The sequence below is a fragment of the Rhinolophus sinicus genome, chromosome 15, assembly GCF_057876585.1.
Source record: "Rhinolophus sinicus isolate RSI-liver-muscle chromosome 15, RSI-T2T, whole genome shotgun sequence".
Classification (NCBI taxonomy): Eukaryota; Metazoa; Chordata; class Mammalia; order Chiroptera; family Rhinolophidae; genus Rhinolophus; species Rhinolophus sinicus.
The window spans coordinates 21,392,004-21,408,798 of NC_142515.1; the positions used below are offsets into that span (position 1 = coordinate 21,392,004).

Here is a 16,795-nt window from a genome sequence, read left to right on the forward strand (position 1 = left end):
GTCCCTGCCTTGGACACACTGCATTTGTTTGCCTGGGAGAAATGCCTGGAGCTGAGGAATCTGGGAAGGCACAAGTGCCTTTTCCAACGCAGTGTCCTGCAGCAGTGCCAGGCTCTCTGCATAGTCTAGTACCCCCTACCCTTTTTAGTGTTAGGCCCACCTTTGGCTGACATAGTTCCTCTCAAGCAAAGCAAGCTCTTAAGCAGATGAACAATTAATGTGTAGCATTTTCCTACATGCAAATCTTAAACATAAATAAAAGGGAAAAAAAGAAAGCCCACGCCTCTCAAAAAAGCAACCTGAAATGAACAAAGGAGGACATAAGTCGAGCACTGGAGCAGGAGTCTGGAGCTGATTCTAGGCCAAGGCCTGCCTCAGCTTAGATGTGCAATAAGGAGCAAACCATCTGCTCTCTGAGTCTCTTCAGATCTGTCAGGTGGGTTAGATTAGCTCAGGACCTCTCAGCCCCAAAGGTACGTGAGAATCACTCAGGGGGCATTATAAAAAATACAGTTTTCCCCTGCCCCCACCCCCTTCCATCTAATTCAGGGGCTCTGGGTAAATCTCAGGAATCTGCCTCTGTAACCAACACCCTAAATATCTCTGGCTCACGTAATTCAGAGACTCTCCCTCTCCTGAGCAGAGCTGGGCCCTGATCAATTACCTATTGCTGCATAACAAATTACCCCCCACCCCCTATTGAGCGGCTTAAAACAACAGTAAACATTTATTATCTCCCCCAGTTCCTGAGGCCTGGGAATTCAGGAATGGCTTACCCGCATGGTTTTGATTCAGAAGGTTATAGTCAAGAACCTTCTGAAGGCTGGTCTACACCCCCCACCCCCTTCTCCTGACCCTTGAGGAAGAAGGGTATCGAAAGAGTCTGAAGATGCTGTGTCCCCTCAGGTTAAAATTGTGGTCCTCAGCCTTGTCAGTTCAGGAACTCAGGTGTGTATTTCTGAAATACACAACTTTAATGGCTCTGCTTTGCTCTGTGAGACCCATGTTACTGATTGCCCATTACCCCTCAGTCTCTTCTGGTACCATTCATAGCCACACCCTGCAACCTCTCAACACCCTCCCCCCCACACACACACACACACACTCACTCACACTTATTCACACTCACTCTCCAGCCACACTGACGTACTTCAGCTTATCAGATGTGTCTCATCTCTTTATCTCTGGACATTTGCTCAGGCTCTTCCCTCTGCCTGGAACATGCTTTCCACTTCCCTTTGCCTGGCTCATTCCTACCTGTACCCCTGCCCCCACCCCCCACTGTGAGCCATGCCACAGGGAGAGGCTGCCTGGAAGCTCTGCCCAGCGTCCCACAGTCCCCTTTCCTGAGGGCAGCCTCCCCAGGCAGGAAAGGAGCTGAGGCTGCACTGGCTGAATGGGGCCCTTTATTCCCGGCCTCCCACAGGGAGGGTGCCGAGCCACTGCCCACCACACCCGCCATCCCCACACCCACACAGAGTGGGGACAGCCTGGCCCTGATGCCGGCTCTGAGTTAACCACACTCTCTGGCCCCGTTCTGTCTGGGTCCTGGAGGGCGAGTCCGTCTCTGCCACAGCCCCACTCTGAGCCAGCAGCCCAGCATGTGTGGAGTGAGCTACAGTGCTAGTTCCCTCAGAGGGGGTGTGTGTGTATAAATGAGGGAGACAGTCTAGAGTGAGCGTGTGTCGACACACACACACTCACACTTATCTATCCATTCAGCAAATGTCAACACAAGGCCACATGGATCCATCCTTGTGCTGGGGACTGAGGATACAATAGTAAACAAGATATATGAGGTACAAGATCTCATTGGAAGAGGCAAGATCATCCCAAATCATGGTGAGTTCTAGCAGGGAAACAAGGAAGGCCTGGGAGAGAGTGGAGAGAGGCCTCCCTTACTCGGAGAGGCCCTCCCAAGCCTCCCCACGAGGTGAGCTGCAGGATGGAAGGCATTAGCCATGCAAAGGGCAGTGGGAACCGTGTCCTAGGAGAGAGGACAGTGTGTACACAGGCCCCGAGGTGGGAAAGAACTGGCTGTGTTTGTGGCACTAATTGAAGCCCATGGCTGGCGTGATGAGATGAGATCAGAGAGAGGGAGACGTGAGCCAGATCCTGCATGGCCTTGCAGGCCAGGGAAAGCAGTTTAGGTGTTATTCTTGGTGCACTGGGAAGTCACTGGAAGGTTAAAGAAAAGGTTTCATTTGAAGAATATGATTCTGGCTGCTGGATAGAACATGGACTAGGAATGGGGGTGGGGAGGATAGGGACAAAAAGTCACCCTGCAGCTCATATGGGCTGTTGGCCATACATCAAGCGACTTGGCCCCACCTTTCCCCCTAACAGCAGGCATCTTGTGCCAACCCCTCCTGTGTGCCCAGCAGTGTGCTGTGCTTGTCCCGTGTGCTGTTTCTAATCCATATCTGAGCCCTAGAATCCCGTTGGTACATTAGATGCTCGGGAAGGGTCATGTACCCAGGCCACAGGGTTCTAAAGGCTGGAGCCTCTCACTTTGGCAGCCCACATACTTTGATCCCACTGCCAGCAGCTGAACCGTCCTAGATTTTGGTGTGTTTTTTTCTGAACTTTCCCACTGGATTAAGAATAGCAAAGCACAGCCTGAAGGTGAAATCTGACCCATGAGGCTATGGCCGTGAAGGCCAGTGCCCTTAGCTTTTGCTACGGTCTCATTAGTGCATATATCACCCAGGGTTTACCAAGTACCTTCCAGGGTATGCTCAGCACTGTCCAAACCTGGCTCTGAATGAGACCATAACCTGTGCCCTAAGGAACCCCTGTGCCCTAAGGAGACCATAACCTATGCCCTAAGGAACTCAAGTGGCATTTGTCCCCAGCTTGGCCACTTTAAGAACTGTTATATTTGATCACAAAGCCTCTCTTCTCCATGCGGCTAAGGGCCACCCCAGAAGTCAACTCCAGTGCTCTGTCTGCCCCCCAGAGCCCGGCTGAGCCAGCTCACGTGCCCGCCAATGCACAGTGTCATTGTGGCCAATGTCGCTCTCTGATTTGACATCTACTGGGAATCACTGACTACCTTATAGGTGATTTGTAAGACCTGGCCTGCTCTTACCTGGCAGCCTGTAATTCAAAGTAGATCTTACAACTAATGAAATTTCTCTAGTCTGTGTCGGGGCTAAAGACCAACCCCGGACATTCTCTAGAGCAAAGGAGAATGAGTTGGCAGACTCAGGGGTTTTGTTTCTGTTCACACTATTCTTCCTAAAGCTAACCCTACAGGTAAGCATTTACGCCTTGTGTACAACAATTAATAAATCAAAAAGTGTACTCACATTTCACAATTAAAAGGGACCTCATTTCAGGGATCCAGATTCACTATGCACTTAAATTTGCTGCAACTTGAATCAAATCATAAAGCATGTATTTTTAAATAAACCTAGAGAAAGTAAGAGTAAATATTACTAAACTCAATAAATGTGTTAGTGCCCCTTGTCTGCAATAGATGTCACCCAGTCTGTCTAGAGTTCTGATATCCATACCGGTTCAGAAGAGCTGACAAACCCCACCTACAAGCTGTTCCGGTGCCGTGAAGGTCTTCTGGGGTACAGGCAGCGCTCCGTTTCTTGGTGCTGGTTACATAGATAGGTTCAGTTTGTGAAAATTCATGAAGTTATACAAATGCATGTGTACTTTCCCACTTGTATATTTATACTTTATACGCACAAAGACTTTTTTTTAAAAAAGAAATTGTTCTGGTCCCGTGGCTCTATAAAGCTGCTCAAAAAGCCTTCAATTCCATTTGGTTCAGTAAAGATATATTAAACCTCTAGTGTGCCAGAACTAGGTGTTTTATCTCTAGCAGACGCCCATAAATCCCACCGGCCCCACGGACGATGGGGGAATGAAGGATTTTGCTCCTGTAAGCCTGGCTCTGCGCCAGGTGTGGAAAACTCCAAACCAGAATTTGGAAGACCATTTTCCCTTCCTAGATATATGCTAATTGTTATTGTATGCATGCTGTGCCTACAAGAGGATTAAGGTTTTGATCTGTGGCAAAACCCCAGTGAATTTTTGCAAGTCTCTTTCCCTAAGTGTTTGGAAAAGGGGCGGAGGGAGCCAAGTGGGGAGACTTACCTATGTGAGTCATCCTAGAGTGCCTAAGGCTGGGCGAATGGAGTGAGGAATCACTGTGTCTCCACTGTGTTATGTTCTCAGCTCTTAGAATTGGGCCAACAGAGGAGCAGACCTCAGGGGAGAAACTCGAGCCATGTGGGACACTCCCTGTGTTTGGGGTTGGGGGTCTGAATCAGGAAAAGTTGCAGGCTGAGGGGAGTTAGTATTTGGTCTTGGGCGGGGAAGCCACGTAGATGGATGCCTGCCTGCCTAGGAAACACTGTAGTGCTTGGATTCCATGTGGCCAGTGAGGAGATGGGCAGGGCCAGGTTGGACCTAATTGTCAGCTCATAAGAGATCCCATTGGTTCAAAATGTATTATAGGCTGGACTCTGTGTTAGATGTTTTTATACACTAGTGCATTGACTCCTCGCAATAATCCTTTGAGTTAGGCGTTATCACACCCATGTTGCAGTTTGAAGAAACTGAGGTTTAAATAGGTTGTAACTCGTCTCATGTCACACGACGTCAGTGGCAGAGCCAGATGTACTAGTCAGGAGCTTCCCGGTGACAAGGACTACACCCATCTCCATGTGGTTTTTTAAGTGGGGGTGGGGGGGAATTTATTGGTTCACATAACTGAAAATTTCAGGGTGATAATTTCAGGCATGGCTGGATCTAGGTGACTAAATCAGGTGTCTTTCTAGCTCTCAGCTCTGCTTTCTTCTCTGTTGACTTCATTCACACACAGGCTTTCCCCAAAGATATGCAGAGATGCTCCCTGGCAACGTGCGGCTTACAGTTTGTGAGTTAGCAACTCCTGCTGAAAGAGAGCACTTCTCTTTCTAATAGTTCCAGCAAAAGTCCCAGGCTGATTCTTATTGGACCAATTTGAGTCATATGCTCATAACTGCACTGGATTGATTGGCAACCCCAGGAGTTTGCGTGAAATGAGCCCCACTGACATCACACAGACTGAGAATGAAGGAGGGCACGGTAATAAAAATGCTGACAGGCAAAACCCACAGATGCCTACCATGCTAGACTCTCAACCAGAGGTGGGGTTTTGGCATGAATCTGAAAGAGAGAGGTTCGTAGGAACCAAAACTCAGGGCATGGAATCAGGACCCCCTGGGCCACGGACCTTCCCCATCGGGACCATGTCCCTCCAGTACCTGTGTGCCCACTACTCCAGCCTCACCCCAGCCAAACTGCCCCTTGTCTCTACTGGTCTGAGTAATGGATAAGCAAAGCCAGGCGATGCAGGTGAGAAGATTGGGTGGCAGAGTGTAATCTGAGCCAGGCCCAAGGCTGGGGGAGAAGTGCGGTTAGGGGGGAGGGAGTGTCATCTCAGCTACATCAGGGGCTGAAAGCAGGTGAGCAGGTGGCCTGCTGTCCCCACACTGCGGCAGGTCAGAGGTCTTGAGAGAGCATTGTGGGAGCAGAAGGTTGAAGAAGACTGATTATTCCTTTTCTTCCCCACGGGCATTGCCTGTGTCTTGTCACCCTGTCTTATTCTGTTTAGGCTGCTGTAGCAACACCACAGACTGAGGAGCTTATAAAGAACAGGAATTTATTTCACATAGTTCTGGAGGCTGGAAATCTGAAATCATGGTGCCAGCAGGGTCAGGTGCGGGCCGTCTTCCGGGATGCAGACTTCTTGCTGGGTCCTCACATGAGGGAGGAGCTAGGGAGCTCCGTGGTACCTCTTTTTAAAGAGCACTAATCCCATTCTTGAGGACTCCACCCTTATGACTTAATCACCTCCCAAAAGCCCCACCTCCAAGTACCATCACACTGGGCATTAGGATTTCAACATATGAATTTTGAGGGGACACAAGCATTCAGACCACAGCATACCCTATGAGCATACCTGTCTCTTCAGGGGGATGTTTCTCTAGTAACTCTCACATCTTTCCTCCAACTTTTCCGGGAAATTTGTCTCTTCTCTCCTGGGAGCCACATCAGCCAGCAGAGCCAGAGAGGACCCCCACCCCCACCCCCTGCATCCCCACGTTCACTCAGCTCTCAGATCTCACAGCTTGCTTCTCCCCTCTCAGGGTCCAGAGACCCCCCCGACCCACTCTCGCCACACACTCCCCTGTCCCGAGGGTGCAGGCAGCACGCACATTCATTATACCCAGCTCCTTGCCAGAGAGGAAAGGAGTACAGGAAGTCGTCCCTGCCCTCGGGGATGGCAACCCAGTTAGGAATACAAGACCCCATCAGGTGTCTGCCAGTCCTGTTGTGGACTCTCCCATAACCCCCTGTGGTCAGTTGAATGGAGTCTCCCCCAAAAGTGGCCTCTGCTCCAGAGCCTTGCATGACGGGTTCCTTCTCTTTCGCAGCGTCTCCACTGATCTCAGAGACTTCTCTGACCACTACCTGAATTCTCCCACTCCCCAGGCATGCCCCTTCCCATTACCCGATTTTATTCTCTTTATATAAGTGGGGGAAACATATATGTGCAACCAAACTACTTACTAGATATGAGATTGTATACTGTATCCCTTCCACGCACACCCTTCCCCACTTAGAAAGTAAAACACCTTGAGAACAGGGCCCTCAATTGTCTCTTTTGCTGCCGTGGTCCCGGCACATGAAGCAAGCCCTCCATCAAGACAGGCATGGATGGATGGATGGATGGATGGATGGATGGATGGATGGATGGATGGCATGCCACATGGCAGAAAAAGCAAGGAAGAGGGAGTTATGCAAGGATGTGTACATTCATTCATGGACACTGTGAATCTTGGAGAGGAGAGGCTGCCAAGAATAGGTCAGCCAGGACAGACCAGAAGAGGCCCTGAGGCCAGCCCTGTCCCATTACCCCTGTAGTCAGTGCCCTCTTATCACCCCTGTACAGTGGGTGTTTCCCCGTTTGTAAGAACAAGTACCTAGTTCATGGAGGTTTCTACAGACCCCTCTTGGGTAGGGGGTTCCCTGGCTAGTGGTGCTGTGTCTGGTGTTTCTGTTCTTCCTGGGTCCTTGTTCCCCTGACTTCTGCTCAAGGAAACCCATGGGTACCACATTTCATAAGGAGGACCCGGGAGGCAGTGGTGGGCTTAGGGGTTTAACTGCTCTAAGACCCATCAGATGCCACTAAGATGCCTCATGAAATGTCTGGTATCCTGGGAGGGAGGGAGAAATACCTGCCACACAAGCTTGTGAAGCTTCCCGAGTCAGTGCCCCACATGTGTGTCCTGTCCCAGAGTGGACACTTGTGCTGAGGTCAGGCCAGATTTGGGGTGGAGCAAAGATCGACCTTCCCCAGGTGATGCCCACCCGCTGTGAGGGTGAGCATCCCCCTGATCCCGGGGCGGGGGGCGGGGGGGGGCAGGTGGAGGAGGAGAGATGGCAGAAAGGGGCTGGAGGAAGGGTCCTTTAAAGGACAGGTTTGCTCTTTCGGGAACTCTTTCTCACCCTAGTCCACTAGACACTAGATCCCCTCTCGTTCGCTGCTTTGTTGATCTGTTAATTCTTTCACTCTCGTTCATCTATTCATGCTCATCCATTCACTCAATCAGTCATTCATTCACTTGTATCTGATAGGCAGAGACCTGCGTGTACACCATGCGCTATGGCATATTGCACCCTCCGTCGTTATTACTTAATTCTCAGTCAGCCCCTCACATGACTGTTCTCCAGACCAGCACAGCTCCTGCCATGGAGGGGATGTCAGTAATGCCCTGTCACACACACACAGTGAAATCCTAAGTCCTCACCATGGCTCTCAAAGTGAGATCTGAGCCCAGAGAACTCTGGATTCATTGCCTTCCTTCTTCCTTCACTATCCGAGCTCCAAAACCCCAGGTTGAAATGCCAACTCAGCCACTTAATAGCTGTGTGACTTTGGACAAGTCCTTCAACCTTTCTGAGCCACATCTCCTCCTGGGCAAAGTGGGGATAATAAAAGTACTTTCTTCAAAGTCATGAGGATTAAGGAGAGAACCCAATGAAGAGCTCTCAGCCTGTGCCGGGCATGGAGTCAGCGCTTACCCACTGTAACCACTGGTCTCACTCCTCTGCTTCTCTCAATTCCATCACCCCCACTGAATAAATCTTAGGACCTCTGGAGGAGCCCCAGCCCTTTGGTTTTCTGATGAGAATGCAGAGGCCCCAGGGGAGGAGGGACCGGTCACACAGCCAGCCCATGGCCCAGGCAGGATTTGAGCCCAGGACTCTGGCCGGCCAAGGCCCCAGCTCCTTCTACTGAATCCCACCTTCTAAGCCCAACCCAAAGTGACAGGAAGAAGAACCTCTATTTACATGCTCGGCAGCTTTCTTCTCTGCTCTCAGGAATGAGATAAGTCCTGAGGTCTGTTTCGTGCCCTGTGTGTAATCTTCCCTATGATGCTTATCATTTTTCTGGAGCAGCATCTGCATGGCTTTGAAGACTGGCAGGAGCCTGGCCTCGCCATAAACGGGCTGAATTACATTTACAAGCGGCCTTTAATGCCCTGTGGTCTCGGCTTCCTTAATGGGGATTTTCCTCCTTCTTTTTGTCTCTCTCCCTTTTAATATGGTCACTGGTTTGGCTTTCAGAATGCGGTTTGGATTCCTAACAGAGAAGTCAAGGCTGTAGAATCCCTTCCAGATCTTCCCTCCCTCTCCCCCCTCCAACCCCTGGTGCCTGTGCCAAAGCCCCAAGAAAAGAAAACGTTGCTCCTGTCAGGATTTCAGCGGGAAAGAGAGAAGCCCTGTTGGGATTCCAAAAAATCAACTGGGAAATAGCTTGTACAGAAATTCTCCTCTGACTGCACCAGAGCAACAGACCCACAGGCCTTGTGGAGGGGATGGAAGGGGCTGGACCTTGCAGAGGGGGGCTCAAGGGACAAGGTGGGGGTCCCGTGCCAGCTTGGGTGAAAAGCCCTCCCACCTATTTCTCTACCTCACTCACCCCCATCCCTTCCTTCTCCGAACCTCTGAACCTTCTAGAGGCCTTCATTGTTCTTTAACTTTTGTTTTTTGCTAGTTCCGTCTGTGCAAATGGATCAGGTCCTATCTGATCTATTTCTATCTCTACCTATATATCTCGACATAACAAACTCAGTCAGAGGTTGGGTCAGCCTTGAGATGGGCCTGGGAAAGGGACCTAGTTTGTTTCCCCATCTCTCTCCTTTTTGTCCTCCCACAGGATGCAAAAGGGCAGGAGTACAATTTTTGGAGAATGGATAAGTCGCATTTTTGTTTCATTTCAAAAAGAACGCATGGCAGTGCTAGCTCTGTGGGCCCTGGACCCTCCAGTGGTCTCTTCTTTGTTTTCCTCTACTTCTTAGATGAGTCCTTCAAGTTCCTGTGAGATACTGCTTGACTGCTGGTGCCACTGGGCCTGAGGGCCTCCAGCTCCTGCCGGGTGACTGGCTTAGGTCGAAGGCTCAGAAACCCAGCATCAGGATTGTCTGTCATTTTGTCATTCCTGAGAGTAGGTATCCTCATTCCATGTGTTTGTGTTTACACACCGTCCCCATGGCTGCACACATATGCTACTGCAACATGCAGGCAATAAAGCGACAGGCAACCAAAAAAGGGCAGGAGGCAGAGGCCAGGAATACCAAATCTGTGACATCTTCCCCCAAGGAAAAGCGGCCGCCTGCAGTGTCTTGATCAATCACGTTTTATCTCCTTTCAAAAGGAGCACGTGGTGGAGCCGATTCGTCTTGATGTCATTGTCCAGTCTGCAGTGTGTCATCCCTCTGACGGGGAGGTGGCCCCTCTGCCTGGCTGCAGAGAGAAAGGGAGGAAGGAGAGCTTGAGGGAGAGTCTGGGAGAGGAAAGTGAATGGACCAGCAAGTACCTGTTGAGCGTCTGCTGTATGCAAAGCCTTGTGCTGAGTGGAGCTTGTGGCGCCAAGAGGAAGGAGCTGCAGACCATGATCTTCCGTTCACACCATGTGTGGAGAGATGAGAGATGTGAATGGGAAACAAGTCACACAGGACATGATGAGTTAGGTGTTCCCCTGGAACAGGGCTGGTGACCAGTACCTGTGGTGACAGGGAAATCAGGGATGGCTGTTGCAGCTGCTGTCAGAGCCCCCCAGGTCCCCTTACCATTCACCTCTACCTGCCACAGGGAACAACTGGGGGCTTTGTTCTAGCCACAGAGGGGCGCACTCAGCCAGAGGTGCCGGAGAGTTAATGCGCTCAGAAGCTCAACGACAAGTGGGGTTGGTGGGTGAATCCCCACGAGCCTCCTTGCCCTCGGAGGTGTGATACCTCTGTGGTGTGGTCTGCATTATCCCCCCGAGTTCCCCAACAGAACTGCACTCTGGAGGCCCACCATGATTAACTGGTTCTGTAATACTTCTTCCTTTTCCTGACGTCCTTCTGTATGCCACCGCTGGGATGTCCCAGAATCACTTTCCCAGTAAACGACTCGTGGTGGACTCCTTGGCTCTGGGTCTGCTTCTGGGGCAACAACTTAAACCAAGGCAATGCCTTTCTTAGTACTTCATTTGGACCTCGACAGAGGAAGCTTAAGTGCATTAAAACACGCAGTCTACAAATATGTCCATATGCAATGGCAATCATCTCAATTAGGACTTCTTTAATGCAAGGTGAAAAATCCATCTCCATCTAGTTTAAGTAAAAAATAATTCTTTTGTTTTATACAAGGAAAGTACCAGGTAGACTCTGGGTTCAGGAACAGCTGTATCTAGGTGCTCAAATGATGTCAAAGGAATCTGCCCTTCACCATCTCTTGGCTCTGCTTTACAATCATTCAAGAAATATGTATTGAACACCTACCTCGTGGCAGGCACAGATCCTTTCTCTCCGTCAGTTTCCTTGTCAGGCAGGAATAAAGATGGCCACTAGAAGCTCAATGCTTTCATCCTGCCAGTTGCTATGGGAGAAAGGGCACCAGCAGAAGTCTCAGAGCTGGTCCTCACTGTTCCAGACCCGGTTCCCTGCCCATCTGTGTGCCAATTACTGGAACTCTGGTGTTCTAGGTGGGGTCCCATGCCTACCCTTGTTGCCAGGGGGTGTGGTTAGCTTCATCTGAACCACGAGCATAGGAATGGAAGAGGGAGGCTCTCCAGGGGAAAGTCAGGTGCCCTCGGACAATAGATGCCTGTTATAGCTGTGAGGTGAGCAGTTTGCAATGTACCAGGCTCTGTGGGCCTTAAGATGAGTCAGACAGGCCCCTGGTTGACGGGGACTCACAAATAGCTGTAATACACAGCAGAATGTGGCAAAAGCCTTAGGAGTGAACAAAGTGTGTGGATGTTCTGGAATGGTGGAGATGACTCCCAGCTTGACCAATCAAGGAAGGCCTCTGCAAAGGGCTTTGGCCCTAGACGTTGACGGCCCCTGGGCACAGAAATGTCAGCTGTGTTAGACTTTGAATATCAGACCAAGGAGTTCAGATTCTAAATTTAACCAACTGTAAAAGGACTAAGCATTGATTGTTTTGTTGTAATTGAATTCGGCTAGCTCCGAGGAGACTGCTGAGAAGGTTTGAGGGGCTGGTATTTCCTGTAAGCCTTGCCCATACCTGTAGAGGGGTATACCAGCCAAGCAGTGCAGTGGCCCAGACGGCTGGAGGCTGCGTGCAGAGAGAGGATGGTGAACAGTCAGGCTGGAACAGCCAGGCTTCCTGGGCATTGGCCTGTGCCTGCCCTGGAAATAGCCACCCACCTAAACGAAGAATAGGAATTGCTGCCTCGTTGGCAGGAATGAATGCTGATTTCTCAAGGAGGGATGGGCCTGAAAACAAAACACAGTGTGTGGGTTGGGCCATCATTTGTATTTATTTGTGAGGTCACTTGGGAGCCATCTCACGTGTGGGCATTGATCTTGCCATTAGACCCACACAAGGTGACCTGGACAAGATGGCAGCTTCTGGGGCTCCAAAGCTGCCAGAGAGATCCTGGGCCCTGAGCTTTAGGCACCTCCTGCCCCCTGAAAGAGGTGACTGCTCCTCTCTCGTTTCCTTGACAATGGGCAGAGGTGGTAGCACTTGGTGGCCAGCTGAGATGCTGAGAAGCCAAGGGAGAGGACCGAGAGGTTTGGGATCCCAGATCCCTATGGCACCTTTAGCTGGAATCACCCAGCTCACAAGCATCTCTCTTCCAGGCAAAATCCTCTTCCGGAGAAGCCACATCCGGGATGTAGCTGTGAGGAGGCTGAAGCCCATCGATGAATACTGCCGGGTAAGGCTGTGTCTGGGGTGTGGGAGGGGCCGCTCCATCTACTGGAGTCTGTCCTTCTGTGAAGGAAGGCTGTCTATACGAAACCCTCTGCTGTGGTTTAGCAGATGCATCCTGAGGCCTGGTGTTGCCTGGCCAGAGGGGATGGGGATAGGTGTCCCTCTGAGAGGGGCCACCCCCTGACTAGCCACCCTCTGGGACATGAGAGCTTTGGGCTCACAGCTGAGCCTCTACTCCTTTCGGGACATTTCCATGTTTACAAAACGCTATTTTAAATCACTTCCATTGGCTTGGAAACTCAGTTAAGGGGCTTCCTACTGAAGGGATTCTATATGTGGCATTTGCTGGACACAGGAGAAATGTTGATTTGAATTCTTTTTGGGATGTTGTTGGAATTGGTTCTGAGTTCAGGAGCACTCAAAATGCATACTTGTTTATTCACAGAAGTCTTGGTAGTTACAGATGTTCATGTACACATCTTTATAAATGTGCTCACACACCTATGTGCACAAAGCGCGTGTACCCACAGGCATTAAAACAGCCAAGGCCGAAGAGCAGATGGGACCACGACAGCGCTGTCATGAAACAGAGCCCATTTTTCTTTCTACTTGGATTAGCGCCTGGGACCCCTGCAGTGAGAATGAGAGGCCTTGGCACATGGGCTTTGGATGGTTTGAACCTCTCACCAGTTTCATGAACCTGGGCAAGTTGTTTCACTTCCCAGAGCCTCAGTTTCCACATCTGTACCTTAGGGGGAGACTAGTACCTCCACAGAAAGTAGTCACGAGGATGAAATGAACTGACAGACATAATGCAACAGCATGTAGTGTCTGGTACAGAGGAAGCATTCAGGAGATGCTACCTTTTTGTTATTATTATTACAAGTCAGAAATAATTTAATGTTACCACTGGGGACCACTGGCTTTAATGGAGATGGAATTTCTTAGTTAAATGAAACCTACTGTGGAGGCTGACTCGAGAATCTTTAGGATTGGCAAGAGGGATAATGTTTTGTTGTGAGTGTTGGTATTAGAGTAGAAGAGCTGGAGTCGGATCCCCGTGCCCCACCTACCAGCTCTGTGACTTTGGGGAAGTTGCTTTACCTCTCTGAACCCCAGTTTCCTCATATGTAAAAATAACTATTTCACAGAGTTCATGAAAGGGATTGAGGAAGAGAATGTAGATCGCAGTGTCTGTCACTTCTGAAGTGCCCCGCCCCTACACAGAGTTGTTAGAAGGTCCCTTTCTGGGCTCATATTTTATAATTTGGAGTCACTATGCTTGACAATAAAGAAGTTTGAATAAGAATCAAGTTGCTACATATATTAACTGGTGTTCCCAAGCCGGTAGGAAGACAAATACTCCCATCTACTCTCCAGTAACCTAAGTCTGCATTTTGTGACTATGCAGAGTGCACTGGCCACATTTGCTGCCGTAACCTAAAAGAATGCCCTGATGATGAATTCCCTTAAACCAGAAGCTCCCTTTCTTCATGTCAATACAGGCAGACTTCAGAGATACCGCGGGTTCAGCTCCAGACCACCATGGTAAAGTGAGCTGTAATCCTTTTGCTGGTGAAGGATCTTGCCTTCAATTTGTAAAAAATGCAGTATCTGTGAAGAAGCACAATAAAACGTGGTGTGCCTGTGTTCATTTTTCTCTGTAAAGGGCATTTGCCATTTCCAGTTACATTGATGGCTGCAGCCTGCGCTTTTATTTCTCTTTATTCCCTTCCCAAGAAGTTAAACAAATGGGCAAAGCTAATGGAGGAGGGGGCAAAGGGTGGGAGGCGGTGTCTTCCAGTTGGGATTAATAGCTCACATCACTCTTTGCCTCCTTGAGCTGGTAGAGGCCAGGCTTCTGCAGTGGGTCTCTGTGAAAATGCCGCCTCCTGGATCATCTAGAGGAGGAAACCAATAATATCTTATCTCCTGGGATCAGGCTTTGAACAGGACTGCTGAATCGGGATGAGATGCAGAGGGCTCTGGGGCCCCAGTGGCGTGGCTGGTGGCTGGGGGAGCCATTTAAGTGGGGTCTGCAAGAGAAGGGGCCTCCTAACCTAATTAGCGCAGCTGAGAACGGCTCAGAGCCAGGCAACAGGCCACGGGGAGCAATGTCATGGGTTCACCAAGCAGCCAGACTTCTCACAGGCCGTAATTTACTCTGAGAATTGTGGGGGGTGGGGCAGTGCAGAAATGACCTTTAATTCTCTTGAACTAGAAAGCTGGGATCAGTGGTCTGATTGTCTGAGACCTTAGAATGACCTTGGAATGGTCATTAGGGGTAAGGCAAGAGCACTCCATGGTCACTGCCACCCAGTGTTGCACTTCACAGACCTGCCCTTCACTAGTCCAATCTGTGGCCACTCAGGATCCAAAGTTTCCCTTAACGTCACTGTTCCCCACAGCAAATTCCACGGTCAATGCCATGTGCAGTCCACTCCGTGGCCAGCCCTTCACTTGTCTAGGCTTATCCTTGGACATGCTGCTTAGAATTTCTGGGGGTTTTATTCCCAATACCCTGCACATGCAGCTTTGCTTGTCTGCCCAACATCGTCCTTGGATTGCCTAGACGACATGGGCTCTGAATCCGGGATTTGCTGGGGATTCAAACGCACCCAAAGTTGTGAAACTGGCTCTGTGCACAGAGCAGCCAGCTCCTCTGCCAGGATTCAGACGTGGAAAGTCTGATCGTGCAGTGGACCTCCCCAGACTTCGAGCTCCCTGCCCTCGCCAGCCAGCCAGTCCCTCCGCCTAATGGGGGTTTCATAGCCCCCATCTCAGTGTTAATTTTAAACATATATGGAGCAGATTGGATGAGCGTCACGGAAAATTTACCAAGCGCCAGCCAGTGATTGTTTTATGTGGCACTTGAGGGCCGGGTGTCTATCAAGAGGGGTTCCAAAGGCATTTCTTTAACTCCATAAATTAATTTAATGGGCAACATGGTTATGCGGTTAATATTTAATGGTTCCGTGGCCTCAACAAGTTGAAAACTTTCATCTCACTAACAAGCGCGAGCTATACTTTAGGGGCTCAGACTAACAATTTTGTAAGTGACTCCATTTACCCTGTTCCTGCCTGTGAAATACATGTTGGCAGTATTTGTCTAGGGGATAATATAAATATCCTGGGGGTGGGGGAGTGGGGGGGTGAGAGTGTTTGAGAATGATCAACTCCCCCTTTGCCACGTTGATGACGTTTATACAAGTCTCTAATTCTTGGTGGGTGTGACTAGAATTTTTTTGCTGCCCCCAAAGCTGAGCTTGTTTCTATTATTCTGCTGCAGCGATAGACGTGCTTTCAGGATCAATGGCTTTCTTTGTGGGAGGGATGAGGGGTTGGCTGTAGTTAGACTGGAGAAGGGACTCCAAGCCCAACAAGGCAGTCGGCCTGGAAGGGGTAAGGTTCTCCCGCCCGACCCTCTGGCTCTCGTGGGCTCATTCATTTCTGTCCCCACTTCTCAGATTCGAGTGCTGAGCTTATTACTTGTGGTGGTTCTTAGTCCCAGGTACTTTCCCTCCCACTGTGGGAATTTTCCCCCATGGCCCATCGTTGATTCTCATTAATAAAGAGAAAGGTTCGTGTTGCAACCAAAACAGACTTCTTCAAGAAGCACCAAGGCTCCCTGCATGCTCTGTCCTTGACTGCAGAGTCACTTTGTGCTTGCGGTCCTCATTCTGAGGGCGGGCCTGGCCAAGACTGATGAGGGAGACTGAGGCAGAGAGCCAAGACTGACCGGTCCATGCCTCCCCAGTGGTCTGCTCCTCTGGGGGAATCCAGTTGACAGACTCTCTCCATCTGCTCCAGTCCAGACAGACCTAGGGAAAGTAGTTTCCAGCCTGGGATAAAGCTGATTGTGTCCCTGTCTCCTTAAAGGCTCTCAGAGGAGCCCCATTGCCCATAAGAACCTCAGAGTGGCTCAGCCAGGCCCTCTGTGGGGCGCTTCCAAGTGCTGCTCAGGCCTCAGCTATCACCGCTCTCCTCCACGCTCTGTAGTCTAGTCTGCCGGAAGAGCAGCCATTCCCAGCTAGCCAGACTCCCTTAGGCTTCTGTCCCTTGGCCTGTGCCAGCCCCTCGCCTGGGGACGCATACAGCTCTCGTGGTGCCCCTCCCAGAATTCTCCCGGACTTCCTGGGAAAAGCTGACTATCCCTGCTCTTCCACTCCGCAGAAAGCCCTGTGTGTGCCTCCATGCTACACATGTATCCTCCAGACGAGGGTAATTTCTGTGTCCATCTTCTCCAGACCAGGAGCTCCTGGAAGGCCACCTCTGTTATCTTTCCATCTTCACTAACAAGCAGGAAGCCTCGTCCCACATGGGTGTCTAGTCAGTATTTGATGATAAGATCCAAAGATCACACACAAACAGAGGAAACCTCTGAGGGGGGTGACATGTCCTCAAGGCCCTGATGTTCTAGGATCCCTTGTGAAATGGCTTAGACTGTAACTGTGATATAGACACTATTTCCATTTCAAAAGGATTTGCTTCTTACATCTTTCAAAAAGAGAACTCTTGTGTTGGAAATACTCTGAGTTACAGAAGTTCCGTGAGC

At 50.1% G+C, this 16,795-nt stretch overlaps 1 protein-coding gene across 7 annotated transcripts in view; it reads left to right on the top strand.

Annotated features, from left to right (window-relative positions):
- Positions 1 to 16,795, top strand: part of SH3PXD2A (SH3 and PX domains 2A) — a 229,617-nt gene that overhangs the window by 93,220 nt on the left and 119,602 nt on the right. For all 7 annotated transcript variants that reach the window (XR_012498440.2, XR_016018888.1, XM_074339099.2 and 4 more), the window contains one exon: positions 12,168 to 12,244. Coding sequence is in view for 5 of the 7 variants with exons in the window: in XM_074339099.2 (XP_074195200.2) it covers positions 12,168 to 12,244 (77 nt within the window). In the remaining 2 variants the exon portion in view is untranslated. The remainder of the gene's footprint in view (positions 1 to 12,167; positions 12,245 to 16,795) is intronic.